Genomic DNA, 24,034 nt, shown 5'->3' with positions numbered 1-24,034 from the left:
TGTTAATGAATGACAAATGAATGGAAAATAACTATCAATAAATTGACTCAAATTCATCACAAGAGCTCAAAGAAAGGAGAGAGGCTCCCAGCAGTAAGAGTAATAAGGGACTCCTCTGTGGTTACTCAGATTGAGTCGCAGTAGCAACAGTGTTCGTTTTAATGCTTGGACAATATTAACAGATGAAGATAATTGTTTAAGAAATGAGACCTCATCTGGGTGTGGAGGAGAATCTAATTTTACATAATACAGAACTCTAGAGAGACTGGAGTGAAATTAGTGAATTTTCTCAGAAAAGAAAATGGCATCCAGGTGATTTAATACAAGGGGAGGCAACGGTATACCGGATGGGTTCAAAGCCTGCCTCTGGCGCTTGTCTTGCTATGAGACCATAGGCAGCAAGCCGTTTAATTTCTGTGAGTTTCAGCTTCCTCATGTATAACATGGGGTGATGGTACCTGTCATACACGCCTCACAAACTGTGAGGTGAAGTGAGTTCGGGCACGCAGGCCATTTGGAAAAGTGAAAATGTTATCGGAATGGCAGATACTATAGATTGGTTTTGCCAGCATCCTCTATCATGAACCATACACATTCCTGAGGAGTTCTTCACTCCCCTTAAGCGCTATCCTCCTCCACCCTCCAAGAAATCTTTTAAAAAGAGTTAAAGAGCTTAGAACTTTATTTTCTGACTTTAAAGGCAGTAGATAGAAAACCCTACATTTTTCTTGTTTCCTTTATTTTTAATTTAAATATCTTATTACACCCTTAATATGAAACAAAGTAACAATGTTTACTATTAACTATTTATATTTAAGTCAGTTTAAGTGTATAAAGTTTCACATCACTTTTTTTGCTTTCTCCTTCTAAGCCTTCATTCATTTTTAATGACTTTTCCTCTTCTATGGTTGTAGGTATTTTTCTGGTTATTTTTTTTTTGTTCAGTTTGCATTATTTCATAATGGCCTTTGCATGTATCTCTGTATTCCTCATACTTGTCCTTCTTAATTGAATCATAATGTTGCATTACATTAACATTATTCCCCTGTTATTGTACATTAAAATTGCTTACATTTTCCTTTCTTTCTTGATTAGATGTACTCGTGTTAGGAAACCTTTGAACAGGCAGCTCTTTCTTTGTTTTGATAGCACTGCCAGGGTATACTCCCAACAATGGAAGTACCGGATCAAATATGGTTTGTTTTTTAACTTGTGTTTTCTTTCTTGTTCCAGGCTGCTATGTGTTATATCCACATAGCTGCCCTCATCGCAGAGTACCTGAAAAGAAAGGGTAAGATGAATATGATTAAAACAAATGAAACCAAAAATTATGCCTGTTATAGCATCCTCTCAAATTCATGCATCATTTTAGTCTTTTACAGTGTTTTTAAGTTGACTCACTTTTTACACATTTCCAATTAAAATGTCATACTAAATTTTAACTTTAGCATCAAAATGCTCTTCATTATCTCTTATTGAATAGTAAGCTTCTTTAATGCTCAATGAGAGTACCTCATGGATTAGTGACTTGTGACTTAGCATGCATGTATTAACACAAGATGGTAGTATTATCCTAACATCATCTCGCACTGCCGTAGGTTACTGGAAAATGGAAAAGATTTGCACATCTGCTATGTTCCCGGAGGATGTTCACATCTGTGATAGCAATCAGTTACTAACAACTCACAATGGAGGAAGTGAGTGTTCTAACCATGCTTGTTTACGCGTCAAATAACATGACTTAGTCAATCAAGCCACCTCTCGAGGTGTATTCAAAGGGGAATGTCTTCAATGTGCCTGTTGAAACAATGGTGTCTCAAGTCCAAGCCATGCATGATTGACTTGTAGCAACCAAGAGCAGTGGTTCTGAAATCTTGCCTTAGAATTCTGAAGGTCAGGTAATTGAAACTTAATCACTGTCCTCAATAAATAAGATCGCATGTAATTTATACAATCGGTATGGCAAGCCATGATCATAGATCACTTCCAACCTGCATGTTGCCCCACCATTGGAAGTCTTAACAATTTTAGTCTGTAATGGATGAGTCTCATTGTTTGCCTTCTTAGTGGATATGGAAGGTGTGGGAGGGAGAGAGAAATTCTGAAACTCAAAATTTAATAAGAAAGTTAAAATAATAATAATAAATAGATTTTTTAAAAGAAGACTAAGGTAGGAAAGACCCAAGTTATTTTTTAAAAAAATGAAATGGATGAGCCTCTAAGATTCACAAGGACAGGTAAGAAACCTGATTTATTTCAACTTTGCAGTGCCTAAAGCTTTGATAGACACACTGTAGGTATTTTTTAAAAATCTGTGGAATATGAAATCATCAAATGTGAATTTCAGATTGTCAGTAGAATAAATTTCAGTTTCATATCAAGTATTTATTTACATTAAACTTAAGATGTGTTAAAAATGTAAATGCAACAGACTAGCTTTTATAATCTTATTTCTGTGTAAAGAATATTGTAGATTTGAATTTCAAAAAAACATAATCAGTTATTAAGAATTTTCAGCACAGAAGAAAGTTATGATCTGTGCTTTTGTATGTATACATATATATGTGTATATATATATATATATATATATATATTAACTGGGAAAATTTTTATTTCTTCAGAGAATCACTGAAATGTCAGAGTTGGAAGGGGCTTCAGTAGCAATATAGTCCAACTTATACCCAAAAGGGAAAGGCAATAGGCATTTGTTAAATGACTACTATGTGCCAGGCACTTTTTAATTATCCCATTTGATCCTCATAAAAACCCTGAGAGGTAGGTGCTCTTATTATCCCCATTTTATAGTTGAGGAAACTGAGGCAGACAGAGGTAAAGTGACTTCAAGTCACACACCTAGTAACTTTCTAAGACTAGGTCTCCTGACCTGGTTATCTATTCACTGTGCCAGCTACTACTCAAAAAGAATTCCAGTGGTAATAGACTGGACCAGTGGTCATCCAGCCTCAGCACAGAGATCTCATAATAGAAAACCCTACTGCCTCCTGATGCTGCCCATGCCACTTTTGTACTTCCTTAATTATTAGGAAGTTTTTTCCCCCTGACATTGAACCTAGGATTATCTTTTTGTAATTTCCATGTAGCATCTGGTTCTTCCCCTTCTGATGCTGGATTTGAACTCAGTTCTTCCTAATTTCAGGTCCAGTGCCTGTTGCACTATGTTACCCAACTGCCTATACTACTCTACCACTTTGCCTCTTTAAGACCTTTTAAATAATGCACAGATAATGAAAAGAAATCTTTATGAGTCAGCAGTTAAAATTCCTAAGTGAAATATTACTTGAGACTTCAGACCTGTGATTTCAGAATCATTACTGGCGGCTTCCTTTTTACCAGCACAGAATCTTTCACCCAGAAGATCTCAGCTTATTTTACAAATGAAGTTGTTGGACAAAGATATAATTTAAATGCAAGGAGGTAGAAAAGAGTGTAGCCTGAGAGACCTGATAGCTGTCTTCTCCTTTTTGAAAGCCTGTCACATAAAAGAGAGAAAAGTCTTGTTTTACCTAGTCCCAAAGGGCTAAGCTTTGAAAAATTGGAAGGAGAGGAGGAGTGGACTTCCTGAGAGACAAATTTAGGCTTCATATGAGGGAGACTTCTAAATAATTAGACCTTTCTGGGGCCCTGTTATGGAATGTCCCTCACTAAAGGTCTTTCAAGAAAAGGTTTGATGGCAGTTTGTTAGATCTGTCATAAAAGGGATTCCTGTTCAAGCACGGGTTCAAAGAACTGGTCTCTGGGGTCCCCACTAACTCAGAGTCTGTGATTCTAAGGCTTTTTCAATTAAGGATTCGTGTATCATTGGTAAAGCCATAATGGTTCTCTTAAGTGCTTACCGGGTTTTTCTCACTATGGAAATTCACTCCTATGGTAAAGCTCATAACCCCTTGATCCCTTATTACTTTATCTTCATGAATTAACAGGGCTCAAAAAAATGATCATCTCTTAGCTAAAGGTCTCATGATGACTTTCTCAAAACCAGCTAAGATGATCCTCTACATGGCAGACATACAATCTATCTCCAGACTCATAGTCAAAGCTTTTGCATTTTAATGGGGTCTTGACAGACCTTGACCTGAAACCCCAGGGACAACTCTATGTTATAAAGAGGGTAAAGGCATGGAATAAGACTCCACTGGAGAGTCCAGGCATATGGTCAGTATAGATGTAAGTCATATTTGTTGTGACACCATATTCTTTATATAGGGACTTTTCCTCAAAGGTATCTTTTCATGTAATCAACAAAGACTCATCTCATTTCCATAAAGATTATTCTTGACTTTGAAGTCACTGAGTTAGATCTTAGATTTAGAGCTGGAAGAGGCCTTAGATGCCATCTCCTTCCAAGAAAGAAAGAAAGAGAGAGAGAGAGAGATGGAGGGAGGGAGACAATGAGGGAGGGAGGGAGGGAGGGAGGGAGGAAGGAAGGAAGGAAGGAAGGAAGGAAGGAAGGAAGGAAGGAAGGAAGGAAGGAAGGAAGGAAGGAGAAAAGAAAGAGACATGCTGACAAAATGCAAAGTTGGAGCAATTAGGATAGGTCATTGTAAGTAGTCATATGAGCCCCTGTCATCCCTATTTATGAACCCCAAGGAAACCTTTTATGCTTCGTTATGTAATTTCAGTTATCAAGACTTTACATCAGCCTAAGTGGTCCAGTTTGATCCATTAGCATGCACTACAAAATAATTTTAAGTCTGCTATCCAGTTGTCCAAATCAGGCAGAATTCTCACTGTGCTGGGAATGAACAGAGAAGAGAAAGGATAAAGAAAATAATAATTTTGGTAGACCAGTTTCTGACAGAAGTTCAGCTTCTGCTGAGATTATCAGTTTCGTCCATAAAGAGTTTATAATGGAGCCTCCCACAACTAGTTACTCCTCCTGAGTTTTTCTTGTAGAGATTTAATAATTTAGTAAAAAGAAATCTTTTCTATAACTATCCAGAAACTTTTAAAACACAGTCTCTACAGTGCCTTTTATCTTGGCCACTAACATAGGTGTATACATAGAAACTCACACAATCAGCAGTGGGGGGGTTGAGGTCAGAGAGAGAGAGAGAGATCAAAGTTTGATGTAAAAAAATCTTCCAGACAATTAGAGTTGTCCCAACGGGTAATGAGGCAGTAGACTTCCTCTTACTAGACTCCAGGTCATCCATCAAGTAGGGGCTAGAGATGATCATTTGTCAGTAATACCATAGTTGGAATTCCTATTCAGATATTATGTATTGGACTAGATGACTTTTGAGGTCCTTGCCAATTCTGATCCTTTGTGATCTTTATTCAGACTATTATAATCTCCTAGTTGTGATACGGAAGAGATGTAAGACTATCATCAAGATGCTACTTGCTGGAAAGGATTTATATAAACTGGACTCTATAGTGATGAATAAGATTATTCTTTGCCTAGCAAAACATATTTCACCATTAACAAAAATCATATTTTTTAGTTCTACTAATACTTGAAAAAATAGTGATGAAAAGAATAATTGTTCCATTCAAATAAAACTTTTAATCAACTACTAATAATTTCTTTTCTTTGGTTTTCTCTTCCTAAGGCATGTTTTCTATGGGCTGGCCTGCTTTCCTGAGTATCACACCAAATATCAAAGAAGAAGGAGCTATGAAAGAAGATTCAGGGATGCAAGATACACCCTATAATGAGGTCAGGTAAAAATAGACCTACACATTGAGTGAATGGAATGTGGTTTCTTGGTTGTCAGGTGAATAAGGGATATAACTCTACTGTTATAATGTTACCATATAGCTAAAGAAGAAAAGGCAGCTCAAGACTGGGCAGATGTCAAAAAAAATGTCCATCCTATGATACTCTAGCTCAGCTGTACAAACTGATAAAGGCTTCTCAGGTGAAATACAACCAGATTGTTTGTGATCAACTAATCATCAAGCATTTATTGAACATTTACTGTGTGCCAGACATGGTGGTAAGCACTGGAAATACAAAGAAAAAGTATAAATTGTATCTACCCTCAAGGAGCTTATATTCTAATAAGAGAAGAATATGCATGCATGTGTGTGTGTGTGTGTATCAGAAAATCTAAGATAGAGAATATTGGAAGTAAGGTGACCTTAGGGGGATCAGACAGTGGGAAAGGACTTTGCAAGCTGTCAGTATTATAACAACATGAGCTGTAATCAACAATGATGTCTATGCTAGGGAGGAATCTTGACTATTTTACGAGCTGAGGGGAAAAAGAAAACAGAAATCCACCTTCCTTGATTTTATGTCACTTTTACCTTAGTTCAGGAGTTCATGCAAGAAAGTCAAGTTCCATCAAAAAAAAAAAATTCAATAATTTCTTGAACTAACCCTCGTTGGTGAACCACCATATTAACTGTCAAATGCCATTTTAATTTGGGAAATTGTAGAATATCCTGGTGGAGCAACTCTACATGTGTGTTGAGTTTCTGTGGAAGTCTGAAAGATACGAGCTTATTGCTGATGTCAACAAACCCATCATTGCCGTCTTTGAGAAGCAGAGGGACTTCAAAGTATGTTTAAGAAAACATTTAATACTCCATTTAAATTCCTCACTTCAAACTGATCTGTTAAGATAAATCTCTTTATTTTTACGAAAGCCTCCACTCTAAGGTTATTTGTGTTTGTGTATGTTTTTTCTGGCTTTAGAAATTATCAGATCTGTACTATGACATTCATCGGTCATATCTGAAAGTTGCAGAAGTTGTGAATTCCGAAAAACGGCTGTTTGGTCGCTATTATCGTGTGGCATTTTATGGACAGGTAAGTAGGAAGCAAGCAGTTTATTTACATAGCAGTAAATTTCATTTGATTTATTGGATTCAGGCTTTCTTTTTTTATTTACTTTTTAGTTTCTCCTCACATTTTTTGTGAATTTAGCTAATTAAGAGCCCAAATAGTCAGAGAAATTCATTGATGTCTTGATAAAGACACAGTTTAGAACAGTGATTTCCAGCTTTAGAAGAATTTAACTTGTTCTCATTGTTCATTTGATTTCCTGACACTCTGTCCTCCCTGCCTCCCCTAGAAGTAGTCTGTGCTTTAGTATGTTATAACAGATAATCTTGAAGCCAGGAAGATCTGAGTTTGAGTCTTGCTTCTGACATAGACGGACTTATATGACTATAGGCAAATTATTTAACTTCTTCATACTCTAGATAACTCTAAAATCACAAGTTGCAGAGAAGGTACTAACCTGCATTGGTAGAAGTAGTTTCCTCACCTGGAAATTTCCTATACCAGTGAATTCCAACCCCAATCTTTACGTTTTAGTGAGAATCTCTGGCTTAATGGTTAGGGAATTGGCCTTGGTTTTCAGAAGCCCAGGGTTCAAATCTTGCTTTGGACATATATTAACTGTTTGACTATAGGTTAATAATTTAACCTCTCAATGCCCTAGTATTCTAAAAACATGAATTGCAGATCTGCATCAATAGAGTTAGTTTACACATTGTGATTTCCCACCATGTGTGAAATTTCAGGTTTAGACTAAAAGATTAAATTAAATCAATTTGATCTTCAGAATTTTTAGAGAAATTCTTATCATCTCTGGAAATCCTTGGAGACCTTTGAGGGATATCACAAAGCTAGTGCTGTGAATATATGGCTTAAAGTTACCCTGGTGCTTTTCTTTGATAATTTCTGCTTCCAAATTGCCACTGCTTTTATATAGAAGGTAGTATACTAGTTTTGAATCCTACCTTGAACTTCAACAGATTTTGAAGCACAACATGTGAGTTTATATTATAAACTATAGACAGGAACTGACATGTTTTGTTCTTCTAAAAGTCAGTCAGCATTACCCTAAATATGTAACTATTCCTGAATTTCCCATGCAATCACTGAAATAGGGGTGGGATTAGACAAGATAATTATTTATATAAGGGTTGGTTACTACCTCATTATTTTTCAAAGAACTTGTCTCAAAACATTATCCCTGTAAATAAGCATTCTACACCCTTTATATATGACACACTAGCCATTAAATATGATAACATTAGGGATCTCTTTTTTTGCTCTCACTTCAAGGACTATTCCCATGTGTTGCTCCTTCATTTCAACTCAACCAACATTTAAGAAGCACCCACCATGTATGAGGTGTTGTGCTAGGTTCCTGAGCTAAAAAGGTCTTTTTTTACTATAATCTCTGCCCTAGCAAAAGCATTTATGTTACAGTCGATATTTTCCTTCTCTCCACATCTATTATTAGAGATGCCACCCCAACTGGATCATTCAGGATCACTTTTATTGCGTCCTTGGGAGAAAATGTCTCTCCTTGATCCTTCAAGTATTATTAAGGAGCTTTAATATAGACCAGTAAAGCATTGAAGTCACTGAGAAACTATACTTTTCATGTAATGATATAATTAACTTCTGTTTGTCCAAAGTATTCCTTCAATCATTCGTTCAGCATTTATTAAATACCTACTATGTACAGAACACTGGCAGACACAGAGGGAGATAAAAAGTTTAGATAAGACATAACCTCATGATGCTTACAGTTCAGAAGTGACAAACATAATTATAGTACCCTTTTAATTGGCTATATGAAGTCCAAGGGGAAAGTTCATTACTAAAAGCTACATGAAAAAAGTGAGACTTAAGGGGCTTGGGCTTTGAAGCCTATAGCCAAAACAGAACCTTTCTTAGGTAGCAGGAAAAAAAATTGATGGAGGGAGGGGGAGGGGAAGGGAAGAGGATGTTGTGTGGCCAAGAAAGATCTACTGAGAAACCCAGAGATGATAAAACATTTAGATTTTCAATACATGATTAACCAAGAGTTGAGTGGGAAATTACTTTAGCTCTTCCTTTACACTAATCTCTTCTTTTTAAAAAAAAAATTATTTTTTTCAATTCACAAAATTAAACAAGTTTTTTCTATAATACAGTGCAATAAAAATATTATCGTGCATCAAAGCGCAAATGCACCATGTACAACTTGGTATTCCCTCCAAACATACAACAAAGCTCTTTTGTAAATTTCTTTTTCTCCCTTTTGTTCTTCCCTTTACCCCCTCCCCCCCTCGAGATGGTTAGCATTAGACTCAAATAGCAATTCTTTCCCTGGATGCAGATAGCATCTTTTTCATACGTCCTTTATTTTTCATTTGTGTATTTATGCTAGTCAAAATGATTTAGTCCAAGTCATTCTAAAACAATATTGCTGTTACCATATAACTTTAAAATGGGATGTGCGGAATTATTGTGACCCAAAACATATAAAAATAGGTTCCCCATCCTTACATACTTCAGTCTGTAAGACTCAGAATGAGTAAACAAGTTGAACTGAATTCTGCCACTTGCTGATTGATTTTTAATGCCCACCTTTGCTCTTTTCTTCTCTTGGTCTTGATGATGCCAGGCTGTGGTAAGTTTTCTGTCCCTTTGCATGCTCTAATACTGCTCACTCTTCACTAAGTGCAGTTTTTAACTGAATCTTAACTTCCCCTTTTTGGTCACTCTATGTGGTGTGAAAGGTGAGATAATCCTGCTGCCATCCATTTATGAATCATCCTGCATTTATTAAACTAAACTTTTTTTTCCAGTACCTTGAATTACAAAAATGTATCCATTGATTTATTTATGCATTGATCTTTTTTTGATTTATACTCAGATAAATATATATGTACATGCACATACATAAGCACATATACTTACCTGGCCTTGAGATTTTTAGACAACAGTTCTCTAGCTACTCCACTGATAGACTAGTAACTGACCTTCTCAAAGGAGCACTCTAGTATAGTGTCCTGCATGTGAACCTGGCTGATGAGACCTTCCAGTCGAGTTCAAGCCCTGACACTACTAGCAACTTAGCTGTGTGACCTTGGGGAAGTCACTTTGTCTCTGTGACCCTTGGTTTCCTCATATGTCAAATAGGAATACTGGGTCAGATCATCTCCAAGCTCCATATAAACTCTGAAATTCTGTAATACTACAGAATTTGAAGTAGATACCCAAACCCAACTACTTCTCAAGCAGCCTGCCAGTATTCCTGCTGTTTCTCAAAGACTGGCACCTTTGTATATGAGAGTACTCTACCTTCATCAAACTCTATCTTGGACATTTCTCCTGGGCCTCATATAGGAGCCTTAGGAATACCATTCTTTCTGCAAAGGATCCTCTCCTAACTAGGGAGAGAATTTTCTCACTGTATTAACTGCAAAAATGCACAAAAAAGAGATAAGACCATGAGTCTGGAGCATTTGGAGGTCATGAATCAAGAGATAGAAAGAAAATGTAGAGACCATCTAGTCCAGCTCCTCATTTTACAAATTAGGAAACTGAGGCGCAGTGAGCTTGAGTTACCCCAAGGACACACAAGTAGTAAATGACAGAATTGGGATTCAAACCCAGGTTATCTGACTCCAGATCAGGGTTCCTTCTATTACCTCCACTTTGCCCCCTTCCCAAATTTAAGACACTGCTGGATGCTCCAGCAAAGTTACTCAATTCAAAGACAATGCTGGTAGTTAGATACCAGATGGACAGCAAGACAGCCAAGCGAATAAGTAAGATCTTTCCGATTAGAATGAGTAGCAACCATCAAAAAATAATAATGAAGAGCAATGCCTTCTCAGAAAGCTATGGGAAACATTTTTTATTCTAAGTCTTAAAGGAAGAGAGTTCCAAGATGAAAATGAGCCAAATAAATTTAAATAGAGCTTTTCTGAAATTAAAAAGAAAACACACACATAGAAAGGAAGGCATCTTGCAGAAACAACAGACTAGACTTCTAAAACAAGTGAAGAAGGACAAAGGTGAGAAGAGTGGTCTTGAGTAGACCACGTGATCCTTCATTCCAAGGACAATACATACATAGAGCTTTGTTATAAAGACAGAATCTCAATACAAAATGCTTTTCTTGTGTGTACATTGTCTGCCAATATACAAATATGTTTATTTGACCAGTGTATATTTTTTTGTAATTCTTTAAAAATCACCTCCCTCGCCACTCCAACACCCATGATCCTCATTTGAATATTTTCCACCTTCATATGTAAGTTTGAGATCCTGACAGTTTAACTCACCTACTAAAAGAACACTTGCAAGCCCTTTTACTAAAGGAAGTGGGGTGGGGGATGCAGAGGTGGGACAGCTTGGTTTATCTTATTTAAGATGTTTTTATGTTACAAATGTTTAAATTGTCTAACTTTCTTTCTTTTTTCAGATTTCTAAATAATACATCCTAATAATTCTTTCTGGCTTTTGTTTTTGCTTTTGGACTGTTATTTTTTTTTTTCTTAAATGATGCCACAGTTTCCTGGCTGTACTTACCAAAAATGCTTATTAGAAAATATTGACCAGCCTCAAAAACCCACAAATGCTGGGTTCAAAGACCAGAGGGTTATGCTGGAGTCAATTGTTAAATTTTTAACATGAGCATTTATATCTCAGGAAGTAGCAAACACTACAAGATCAGGGCTTTATTATTTTATTAGTTGTCTAGAAAAAAACAGAGGAAATGTTAATAATACTGATTGAATTTAAAATGTGTCAAGAGTACTTTTTTTTTCCTTCTGGAGAGCCAGTTGTTAGACTTTACCAGCATTGTCCTAGTTAAGAGCCCAGAGTCATATGGAATGAAGATCTAGCTTGTTCCAAGCAGGTGTCATTATAAGGCACAGAAAATTTGAGCCTCAATCATCATTGTTCAGATTGCACTCAGATACCTTTCCCAAAGGGCCAGATGCAAAACAGGAGCAATAGCCTCCTCCCTCAGGCAAAAAAAAAATAGGAACAGGCAGGGCATCATTCCATAGTCAGTAACAAATGCAGCACCAGAATAGATATGAATAATCCACAGGACATGCATAGAATGTGGGCTGCAAGAAGATTAAACCTGCAAACACTTGGTTATAACTAATCTCCAGGGAAGAAAGCATTCCTTTTTCATGATGTTGCTTTATGTAACTGTAAAATTCACCTGGAAATGGAAAGAAGAACACATGCTTTGAAATCGCATTACAACAATTATGACAACATGGTTTTCCATAAGCTTGTTGCTTTGGTAGAGACATTTGGGGAATATCATTTGCATCCCTTAGGTAACGGTGCTTTCATTTTCCAGGATCTGCTGAGGTATTTAATATTAATTGTTTGTGGGATACTAGACATGCTGTAGGAAGCATATCGAATGAAGACTCAGAGTTTAGTACTTAGGACTTGCACAGAATAAATTTCCCATTCTATCACCCACCTTCCTTTGCCCTCTTGCATTTTGTACGTCAGTTCTTCCCTTCAATTTCCCTGAGGTTCGAATTGCTGGCATTAATGAAAGAACAGCTGTAACAAAACAGCCACTCAAATCAATGAGAACCTCCGGCTCTTCTGCTCAGTGTGTGGGCAAACAACGGAATGCCCAGAGCAGAAGTTCAAAGGCCAGGTGCCCTTAGAATCCTTGCATGAGGAGGGAAGAAGGAAATGAATGTGTGGCAGGAATGTTATCCGACTCTCCATCTGATATCAATAGGTCTCTACATTTTGAAACAGGCAGAGATTCTTCTGCATTCAAGTGATTCATGTGGATGCTCAACCACTTATCTGCTCTACAAATTCCTCTTTTCCTCTTGGCTCTCAGAGGGCTAATCAGCCTTGTCAACAAATTCTGAACTAGCATTATTCAGAAACTCCCTCTGTAAATGTACACAATTGATTATGTGTTTTATAGCAGAATTGTAGGGAGTCTTCCATTTCCTAAGATGACAGCAGCTACCATCTTCAACAAGAGTGGGCAAAAAAAAAGAAGTCAAAGACACCCTCAAATATTAGAAGTACATGTAAAGAGATGTAAGATTTTTTTTAGTTAGCCATGATTCCACCATATTCCCCCCTTCTAAATTGAACGCAAACTATTTATTGCTAATAATTGTTTCTAATTCAGTTACTTATCATCAACCCATTTTAACATAGTGTTTTGCAGTTTGCAAAGTTCTCTCCTTTCAACTACTTTGTTAGGTCACTAGTAAAAAAATATATGTGTGTGTGTATGTACATATATATACATATATGTATACACATGCGTATTTATATATGTACATATATACACATCTGTGTGTATAATCTCAATATTTGCATATGAGGGCACTGTGCATGATTACAGTCAATAAATTTAAGAGCAAAACTCTAAGCCAGGTCTTCTGACAGAGCCCAGGACTCTCTATACAAGACCAAGTGACTAGTTTGCATAGTGAATAAAGTATTGGACTTGAGAGTCAGGAAGGCTCAGTTCAAATCCTGCTGCAAACTCTTACTTTCAGTGTGATGCTGAGCAAGCCATTGAACTTATTACAGCCTCAGTTTCCTTATATGTAAAATGGAGATGAGAATAGCAGCACCCTCACACTTTCTTTGAGGATCAGGTGATATAACTGTGTGGCATGCTTTACAAAGTTCGAAGTACCATATGTTAGCTCTTGGTTTGGTAGTGAGATCATCTACGTGCTGGCTACTCTCATTCTTGCTGTTCTTATTACTGGCTTGCAAAATGACCATAACAGTAATTAGACATAGGTAGGAAAGGTATAAAAACAAAGGGCAGACTATTGTAATGAAAGGAAAACTGTCTTTGGAGTCCAGATGTGCCACCTGTGTGACCTTTAGAACATTACTTAACATCTCTAGACCTCAGTTTCCTCAACTGTAAAATGAAATGGGCTGACTTGATGACCTCACCAGTCATTAAATCCTATGTTCCTATGGTAAAGGCATGATTATTTGACATTCTGTCAGTTCAAGTTCTCTATTAATGTGTAGTTTTATACCCTATGTAATACAGTGTTCATTAATGTTCCTGTGATGACTTCTGTTTTCTCTCCAAACTTTCTCATTTGGTGACTTTATCAGCTCCCACAGTAATATTTATTATCTCTAGGCAGATAACTCTTAAGACCTATATATCCAGTCCTTGTCTCTCTCCTGAGCTGCAGTCCTGCATTACCCATTACCCATGGCACATTTTGAATTGGATGTCCTTTAGGCATATCAGATTCAACATATCTAAAACATAAATCATCATCTTTCCCCAAAATTCACCCCTCCTCTGAACTTATCTGTTTCTGTTGAGGGTATTACTAGCTTTTCAATCACACAGGTTCACAATTTTGGTGCCATTCTCTGCTCACACATCTGATATACCTAATAAATGGCTACTTTTTGTCACTTGTGCCTCCACAGCTCTCCTATACTTTCCTTTTTCTCCATTCACATAGCCACCACCCTAGTCCAGACCATCATCACCTCTTATCTAGACTATTGTGATAACCTCCAAGTTAGTCTCCCTGATTCAAGTCTTTTCCCACTTCCATCTTCCACAGAGTCACCAAAGTAACCTTCCAGACAATGTCATTCCCTTTTACTTCATAAACTCCAGTGATTTCCTCTTGATCCAATACTGGGCATTAAGAATTTCTATTGGGCAATTAAAGCTCTTTATAACCTGACTCAATCATACCTTCCTAGTTTTATTAATACATTATTCCCTTTCACACACTCTCCTCTCTAACCAGACTGGATTTCTTACTGTTCTTCACACATAACACTCAATCTTCCATTTCTTTGCCTTTGATTATGTTCCCCATTATGATTCTCCTTGGAATTCTAGGCTCAACATAAGCTCAATCTTCTCAGGAGGTCTTTCTTTATCTCCCCATCTTCTAGGGCTGAAGGTACTCCAAATATCTTCTTTATGTGTTCTGTATGCACTTAAATCTATGTATCTTGTTTCTCCTCTTAGAATGTAAGTTACTTGAGAGCAAGTTTCGCTTTTGTCCTTGAATTACCAGCCTTTCCTTTGAGAAGTATATGGCACATAGTAGGTGCTTAATAGATACTTGCTAATTGATTGATTGACCAGATCATAGGATTTAGAGCTAGAAGGACCAAAGAGATCATCTAGATCAGACCCCTTCATTTTACAGACGAGAAAACTGAGACCTAAAGCATGAATTTATCCAGAGATCCAATGACTAGTCAAGAACAGAGTTGAGATTCAAACTCAAGGTTTCTCTTCCCAGAGCAGAAGAATGTGCTGCAAAACCCTGACATGCCTTCAGAATCTTCAAAAGACCATTAAATTTTGTTCATTTGACATTATATTGTAAAGTATATTTTATCATATTCTACTTATTTGAATCAAATTGCTATTCATGTATGATAAACACCACCCTAAATATTTAAGTAAACAGACTTCCCTTTATCAGATTATGTTGACTCAACAGATCCTTTATTAAGCCCTTATGCTATTAAGGATACAACAGAAGGCAAAATAGAATAGATGGAAGGAATCTCAGAGGGGGAGATACTAGAATACAGAGAGACTAGGAAAGGCTTCTTACAGAAGGTAGAGTTTGAGCTGAGTCTTAAAGGAAAATAAGAAAACTAAGAGATGAAGGGGAAGATGGAAAGTATTCTAGGTATGGCAGACAGTCTATACAAATGCACAGAGAGAAGAGACAGAGTACCCTGTTCAAAGAACAGTATATAGTATAATTGTATCATAGATCATATAAATGGGAGTTTAGTCAAAGAAGACTAGAAAGGTTAGGAAAGAGCCAAGTTGTTGTAAAGGGCATGCCAAACACAGGACTTTGTATTTGATCTTTGATGTAATAGAAAGCCACTGAGTTTTATTCACTAGAGGATCGTCCTATATCATTATATTTTTTCTTTTTTATATTTATATTTCACATATATCTTTATATTTCTTTTTTCCTAGTCAATTGCTAGTACTTGAAGGATCTATAAATGTTAATATGGGCACTGCCCCCATCAACACAAATCACAGGCCTTGCATAACTTAGTAAATAGTTTTGGAGAGTTCTTTAAAAATTCTTAAAAATGCATCATCCTGTGACCAAACTGATGACGAGCCTCTCTGAACTTAGCTAGGCTCATTTGGGGGCAATAGCTAAAAGATCTGTCACATAATCTGCACTTCCTGGGACATCGGAAGATTCCAGAGCTAGACTGCTACTGGCACTCCCTTTGAGAGCCCAGTGCAGCATCAGGAGAATTTCAGTTGAGCTTCCTAATCAAACATAAAAGTACTGGGGCCCTCACTGTCTCCAACTTGAAATGGGGTTCTGCAGTCTGCTTACCACCTTGAACCATGAAACAAAAGGAAAACAGGTCCTTCAATAGCTCATTGTTCCTGTTTGCACACCAGTTACTTCATAAAAGAGCTAGGTAGCACAGTGGACAGATTACTGGGCCAGGAGTCAGGAAGACTCATCTTCATGAGTTCAAGTCCAGCCTCAAACACTTATTAGCTATGTGACCCTGTTTGCCTCAGTTTCCTCATCTGTAAAATGAACTGGAGAAGGAAATGGCAAAACAGTGCATTATCTTTGCCAAGAAAACCCCAAATGTGGTCACAAAATGTTGGACAGGACTGAAATGACTGAACAACAATAACCAAAACAAAGTAGTTTCTATGCAAGAGAAACCAAAGAAAGATGCCTGTGACCACTCAGAATTCAGTTACTACCACGTCTTTTATCTCACGTACTTCAGCAGGTATTCTAATTACCTTAGGGTAATGGAGCATATCATAGAGAGCACTGAACTTGAAGGCATGAAGACTTAGATTGGAATTCTACTTCTTATGTTTATGACCTATTTGAGACTAGATAGCTCACTTTATTGCATTCAACCTCATGGCTAAAATGGCAGTGACATAATATCTGCTGTCAGTACCAAAAGAAAGATGTGGATGAGTTTTAAAAAACATTTAGTGTTACCTTTGTGAAGGACTGGAGATGCAACGAGGAAAGCAAGATAAGCCCTCCCCTCAGGTGATTTACATCCTAATAAGGAGACTGGTGGCTAGGGAAATAATATGTAAATTGTGGTAGGTACTCTAAGTTTTCATCACTTAAAAAAAAATGGTGATTATGTCAGTGTGGGTTTTCCTCCCAACAACACAGAGCAGAACACCATGATGCCTTTCATTCTGAATTCATGAGTTTCTGTGTTCCCCCAAAGTTTATCTCTTCATCTCTACTTTCCAATAATGAACCTCTCCAAATCTAGTCAGATTGATTCTCAGGTGCCACCAGAACCATCCTAGAAACTTTTCCAGTTTAACTGAATGTGCCAGGGTCAATGCTCCAATAACCCAGCCTGAAATGACCTTTAAGTCTCTCCCACACCACAGCCATGTATCCGAAGAGGACTTTAATGAAGACAGTGATCTATCATATTCTTTGAAGGCAGGATTGTCATCTCTACTCTGTAGTAAGACTGCTGAGTTTCCAGTCAGATGACTTGAGTTGAAATCTTGGCATTATCATTTATTAGCCATGTGACCTTTGGCAGTTCACTCTCTGGGCTTCAATGAGGGAGCTGGACCAGATGGTCTCTCAGTCCTTTCCAGAAATCAAGCCATGATCTCATCTCACAATTACCTAAAATGCAAAGTCCCTTCCAACTCTTAAATCTGCTATCCTGTGATTACTGTTGGTAACTTTGAATGTGGGGTACAGTGAAGTTACAGGTTTTGACCAAAGCCACACAGTTGGATATTACCAGCCTGAAAAAATGAAATTCAGGACTCTGGAACCCATTACCTGCCACTCTATTGACTTTGGGATACATAATTAATAGTAGGTGATTTTTATAAATCACTTCATGGGTTTTAAAGTGCTTTACACAAGATTTGTATTGACATATGACCAGGGTGCCTTTGCTCGTGCCGAGACTAATGAGTCACTGACCTCTTGTCCACACTTTCCATGTCAAATTTCATCAATCTGGAATTTGCCAACATTTGGTCTGGAATATCATCAAAGAAATAGATTTTACACAGTTGTGTCTCTCAAGAACAACTCTATTTAAATCCAGAGTCTCTGTAGCACCTTATTCTTCTGGGTTCCCAGGAACCTGAGTATGTGCACCAACAAACTGACACAGGGTGGAAATCATTTGGATTGTTAATTAGTCCACCTGTGCATATCATTTCCTACAAGGGTTAATAAAAAAAAAAGTTCTGTTAGAATGTTTTGTAACAGTGCCCTCATGAATAATAAATGTATTTTTTAAAAATTCAGCAAAATTGTAAAAGTTTAATGGTCTTCAGTCTGTGATTTGCAGCTGCTTGACAAGTCTCACTAAGATCTTTTTGAGAGAAACAGACAGAGACAAACAGAGACAGAGACAAGGAGATAGTGAGGACACAGGGAGAGAGACAAAGAAGTTAAGAGTATTCTCGTGTTATACCAGGTACATCACACACAGGAAAGGAGTCTCACCTAGACATGATAGAAGGTGAACCAGCCAGCATAAGGCAATAAAAAAACTGCTAGATTGGCAGTTCTGTCTCAGACATATAGTAGCTTGTGACCCTGGGCAAGTCATTTAACCTTGTTTGCCTCAGTTTCCTCATCTGTAATATGAGCTGACAGAAGTCCATATCTATAATATGGCAAACCACTCTAATATCTTTACCAAGAAAAACTCAAATGGGATCACAAAGAGTTGAACAAGACTAAAATGACCTAACATGAGACTACTGGAACCTGGGTTCAAATCCTGACTCTTCCACTTACTACCTCCATGACGCTCAATTTCCTCATCTGTAAAATGAGGTGGTTGGAGTAGAGCTCTTACACCCTCTTCAGGTCAAAATCTATGAGCCAAGCAAATTAAAGAGGAGAAAGGTAACATTTTCCCACAAGAAAAAATTTTGAATCTAAAACCCTATGACACATGATCATGATTAATCCTTCCCAGTACAAATTTGCAAACACATTAAGAAATCATTTTGTTTTTTAAAAACAAATTTGAAGTACTAAATTACATCCAGCCCTTTAACTATGTAGTCCTTGGAGATAATGTGCCAATTTATTTTCAAAGTGACAGCATATAAGAAAATGCCAAAATTATAGGTTACTTTGTCTTGACTATGTTGACACGTTTTATGTATGCCAACACATTTAAAGAATCCCACATCCCACAGGGTATTGTCATCTACGGTTATTCCAAGGATGTTTAGATTATCTGTACATTAAATGTAAACTGATCTCCAGATGATGCCCAAAATTTCTGAGTTTGTGTTCTTCAGCAGACTGCCACATGAGGGCATTCTCTCCCTAAAATTCATTCATTTTTTTGTTGGTTTGTGACTAAAAAAGCTTGAAAAGTGAGAAAATATGGCTGCATTATTTTTGTAAGATAGTCCATTTCTGCTTCTAAAGTGAACTTTGGGTCAATAGATTGGACATTTATTGATGCTGAATTTTAACAGATATCCGGTTCCTTAAAGGCTGGGCTTCCCATTCAAGCAAACAACTTCTTTCTCTTGTAGTCTTTAAATTTGCTTCCTGTCATTACTAAAGTGGTTGTTTGATTGTTTTCTCTTCAACAGGGATTTTTTGAAGAAGAGGAAGGTAAAGAATACATTTATAAAGAACCTAAGCTGACAGGTCTATCTGAAATATCCCAAAGACTCCTAAAGCTTTATGCTGATAAATTTGGTGCAGACAATGTGAAGATAATCCAGGACTCCAACAAGGTAAAGAGGAAAAGGATAGATTCAGCTTAAACCTCATACAAGAGTTTCCTTGATTCCCTTTAAAATAGAAGCGATATTTATAAGCCTTGGGTTAGCAACTTAATCTCTGTCATTGAAAAACATAGTAGAAAGATCCTTGAATTCACTCCAAATAGCCTACCCGAGGGTTTAGAGATTTGGGGGAGAGTATATTTTTCTATTTAAATCTTTGTTGGTGTAGCTTCTGGGTTTTAAGATTATCATTATAATGGCTGTTCATAGAAGTCACCGAATTTTCCAGTCCATCAAGAGCTGGACTCTAGAAGGAAAAATATGTGAATTAGGCCAATTTTGTCTTGATTCAAACTCACCTGTTTCTTCCCTACCTTTCCCTCCCATCACAATCTCACATACCAGGCTGACTTCAAAGACCTCCCACCCCCAGTACCCTTGGGATGTGATAACAGTAGTGAATAGCATTAGATCTGCATGGTGCATAAGTAAAATTTTTTGAGGTAGCTAAGTGGTACAATGGACAGTGTACCAGACCTCTAACCAGGAAGACCCAAGGTAATAATCCAGCCTCCAAAACTTCCTAGCTATATGAACCTGGGCAAGTCACTTAAACTCTGTCCTTCTCACTTTCCTCATCTGTAATATGGGCATAATCATAGCATCTACCTTTCAGAACTGTTTTGAGGATAAAATGAGATAATTGCTGAAAAGTGCTTTACGAACCTTACAATACAATATAAATGATAATTATCATTATTATTGGGCAGCTAAGTGCCACCATAGGTTGAGTGCCAGACCTGGAGTCAGGAGGACCTGAGTTCAAATCCAACCTTAGACACAGGCGGTATGATTGTGAGCAAGAACCTCCACCCTGTTTGCCTCAGTTTCCTTAACTGTAAAATGAGCTAGAGAAGGAAATGGCAAACCACTCCAACATCTTTTTCCAAGAAAACCCCAAATGGGGTCATGAAGAAGTCAGACATGGCAAAACAGAACATCATCATCATTCTTATTCTCTCTTGTGATGTTCATAGGATTATGGGAATTAGAACTAGAGGGAACTTTGAAGTCAGATGGGATCATGAACCTCAAAGTGAAGCCATCTCAGAGACCATTTAGCCTAACTCCATTTTACAGACGGGGAAACAGAGGCCCAGAGATGTGAAGGGACTCTCATATTAGTAAGTGATGGACTAGAAGAGGACAGAGAAGGGCATTAAAACCAGGTCCTGTGATTGCAAATCTGGTCGTTGAAAAGAAACCAAGCCCAGTGTTCTGGCTTTGGCCCAAGGGCCTCCACTAACTTGCTCTTTGTTTGATAGCTAAGACAGAAGGTTAGTGAATTCACCTTACAAGGGGGTTGCACCAGAAGAAATAGTGGAACCAGTGAAATCAAAAATAAAAGGTATATTCACAGAAATATAACGTACTAGTTATTTCATCCAACATACAGCTTTCATTCAACTGGAAGTTTTTCAAGGGCCTGCTATGTACAAAGCTGATTGCTAGGTGGTGTAGTAGAGAGAGCACCAGGTCTGGAGTCTGGAAGTCTCACCTTCCTGAGTTCAAATCTGGCCTTAGACATTAGTTGTGTGACCCCAGGCAAGTTACTGAGCCCCTATTTGCCTCAATTTCCTCAGCTGTAAAATAAGATGGAGAAGGAAATGGCAAACCACTCCAGTATCTTTGCCAAGGAAACCCCAAATGGGGTCACAAAGAGTCAGACAGGACTGACAACTACTGAACAACAAATGTGTAAAATTAGGTCAGCAGTATAAATAAAAGGAAGACCCTGTCCTCAAGTTACAATCTAATGAAAAGGGTAGATAATATGCATAACACAATCAATATTTACAAAGTGCTTTAAGTTTTATAAAGTACTTTATATACCTTACTTCATTTGGATCCCACCACAATCCAGTTAGTTGTGAGAATCACACTTTAGAGTTGTTCCATTTCCAATTTCTAACTTTAGCGTCTTGTGTTAATTAGAAGATCCCTATTACAGAAGATTGCGCTAAAAATATAATGATTCTATATGCTGCATGCTATATAAATATAGGCTACTATTGAAGTTTCTGAGGAGCAACTCACCACTCAGTAAATGGCACTGGATTAGGTCACATAGGTAAATTATTCATGGATTAATCTAGAAGATATCTACCCTGTCGTCAAGAAGGGGACATTATAAAGTGAGCAATACTGACTTGAACATTTCTACTTTAATAGATCGATGTTCTCATTGTTAATTAGAAGAACAACTCATCCATGCTATGTCTTCTGTGTAATTCACACCTATATCTTTCCCTAGATGCTCCATAGAGAATATATCCAACATGTTGGATGCCTTCTTATATTTATTAATATTTTATTGGTACTACTGTTGTACTAGTACTAGTTGTACTAGTAATAGTACCAAAAAATCCATAATGGAATAAACTATGGAAAATTTAATATGATATAATATGAAAAGAGGTAGCTTGAAGTATGAATGGAGAACTGACCTATACATCAAGAAGACCTGAGTTCAACTGCTGTCGGTGACACATACTAGCTATGTTATCACAAGCAAAGCACTTAACCTCACCATGTCCCCAGCAACTCCCTGAGACTATAAGTTATAGATAAGCTGTTGATAAGACCCTAATTGACACTTTAGGATTTTCCCATATCAATTAAAGTCCCAGGTCTGCTCCCCCACTAAAATACGAACAGTAATGAATAGTCTGAATCAGAGGATCCAATTCTAGATATGTTATTACATAACTATGTGAACAGGGGTGTATTTATTCAAGTCAATGAGTATCTATTACTTTCTCTGAGCCTTCTCACCTCATCAATAAAATGAGAAAGATCAATCTCTAGATTCTTTTTTTCTTTTTTTTAATTAGCTAATTTATTTATTTTTAGTTTTCAACATTCACTTCCATAAGTTTTAAATTTTCTCCCTCTCCTTTCTCCCCTCCTTCCCCAGGATGGCATGCAATCTGATATAGGCTCTACACATACATTTCTATTAAACACATTTTCACATTAATCATGTTGCATAGAATACTTAGGATGAATTGGAAAAACCATAAAAAAAGATCTAGGTTCTTTTTAGTTATAAAATTCTATACCTGTATCCTTAAACAGAAGACAAACACTGTATGCATTTTGTTCAAATATCAGGATGAAATGCAGGCCAAGAATTGCAAATGTTTTCCATGTAACCCATGCCAAACATTATCATGTGGTGAATATAGACAAGGGAACCTGAGACATCAAAACTGCACTTTATTTTCTGGTTTTCCAGTAAAACAATAACACATACTAAGAGATTTGCCTATATAAAATACTCTTCTCATCTTCTGAAATATTATGTTGATATGTCCTTTTCTGGCATAGGAGCAGTAGCAACAGACTAGGAGTATAGAGATCATTACTCATTCTGCTAATAACAAACTTTTTCGTTGTTCAGTCTTTTTAAGTCATGTCTATCTCTGTGACCCCATTTGGAGATACTGGAATGGTTTGCCATTTCCTTTTCCAGCTCATTTTACAAATGAGGAGACAAACAGGGTTACGTGACACATTTAGTAAGTGTTTGAGGCTAGATTTGGACTCATGAAAATGAGTCTTTTTGATTTTAAGTCCAGTAAGCCATACACTGCACCACCTAACTGCAGACTATGTGTCCATGTACAAACTTTGTATAGTTAAATAAATCACTTAACCTTTCTGGGTCTGTTTCCTCATCTGTATAAAGATTGGATGGATTTTGGAAGAGTCTTTAAAGTCACTTTTCACTTTAAAAGAACATGATCTAAGATCCTAATAGGGGAGGAAAGGCTAGGAAGCAAATTCTAGGAGATTACATTTTACATTGTTTCCACAAGGGAAGTAGTGGGCCATCTTAAAAGACCCATCAAAGTATGTCAGTTCATCAGTTTTTCATTGCAGTTAATGGTGTTCCTACAGGTCAACCCCAAGGATTTGGATCCCAAATATGCCTATATCCAGGTGACCTACGTCACACCCTACTTTGAGGATAAGGAAGTTGAAGATCGAAAGACAGATTTTGAAATGCATCACAATATCAACCGTTTTGTCTTTGAAACACCGTTTACGCTGTCAGGCAAGAAACACGGTGGGGTTGAAGAGCAGTGCAAGAGGAGGACAATACTCACAAGTATGTACTAGTGCGGCAGAGGAGCCTCATGGTCTCATCAGTGACTAGATTCTTATGCTGGCCTGGACCAAGCAACTTTCCATGTCTGAGATTAGTAGGTAGAGGGGAAGATGGATTGACTTGACAACAATTATTGTTGTCAACTCAAACTCAGCACTCCATCTCCCATCTCTATGTCTTTTCCTAGATTGTACTCTATGCCTGGAATGCTTTCCATCCTCACCTCTAACTCTTAACTTCCCTGGCTTCCTCCCAAGACTCAGCTCAGATCCCACCTATAGAATGCCTTTCTCAGTCCCTCCTCCTCTCCAGTGTCTTCCCTTCTCAGATTACCTTCCACGTA

The 24,034-nt window shown here is 37.3% G+C and overlaps 1 protein-coding gene and 1 long non-coding RNA gene across 7 annotated transcripts in view; one reads left to right on the top strand and one right to left on the bottom strand.

Annotated features, from left to right (window-relative positions):
* The window catches only part of DOCK10 (dedicator of cytokinesis 10), a 358,984-nt gene that overhangs the window by 323,115 nt on the left and 11,835 nt on the right, over positions 1-24,034 (top strand). For 4 of the 5 annotated variants that reach the window (XM_072617984.1, XM_072617982.1, XM_072617981.1 and 1 more), the window contains exons 46-52: positions 1,234-1,291; positions 1,599-1,697; positions 5,574-5,680; positions 6,406-6,528; positions 6,665-6,778; positions 19,380-19,526; positions 23,481-23,691. In XM_072617984.1, coding sequence (XP_072474085.1) covers positions 1,234-1,291; positions 1,599-1,697; positions 5,574-5,680; positions 6,406-6,528; positions 6,665-6,778; positions 19,380-19,526; positions 23,481-23,691 — 859 coding nt within the window. The remainder of the gene's footprint in view (positions 1-1,233; positions 1,292-1,598; positions 1,698-5,573; positions 5,681-6,405; positions 6,529-6,664; positions 6,779-19,379; positions 19,527-23,480; positions 23,692-24,034) is intronic. The other variant, XM_072617986.1, reaches the window with a different exon arrangement.
* LOC140509915 (uncharacterized) overlaps positions 724-24,034 on the bottom strand; it is a 29,229-nt gene continuing 5,918 nt past the window's right edge. For both annotated transcript variants that reach the window (XR_011968990.1, XR_011968991.1), the window contains exon 3: positions 724-1,278. This is a non-coding gene — a long non-coding RNA (uncharacterized lncRNA). The remainder of the gene's footprint in view (positions 1,279-24,034) is intronic.

Source organism: Notamacropus eugenii, chromosome 6, assembly GCF_028372415.1.
Source record: "Notamacropus eugenii isolate mMacEug1 chromosome 6, mMacEug1.pri_v2, whole genome shotgun sequence".
NCBI lineage: Eukaryota > Metazoa > Chordata > Mammalia > Diprotodontia > Macropodidae > Notamacropus > Notamacropus eugenii.
The sequence above is the reverse complement of the archived record's forward strand: the minus strand, read 5'-3'. Positions and strand labels throughout refer to the sequence as shown.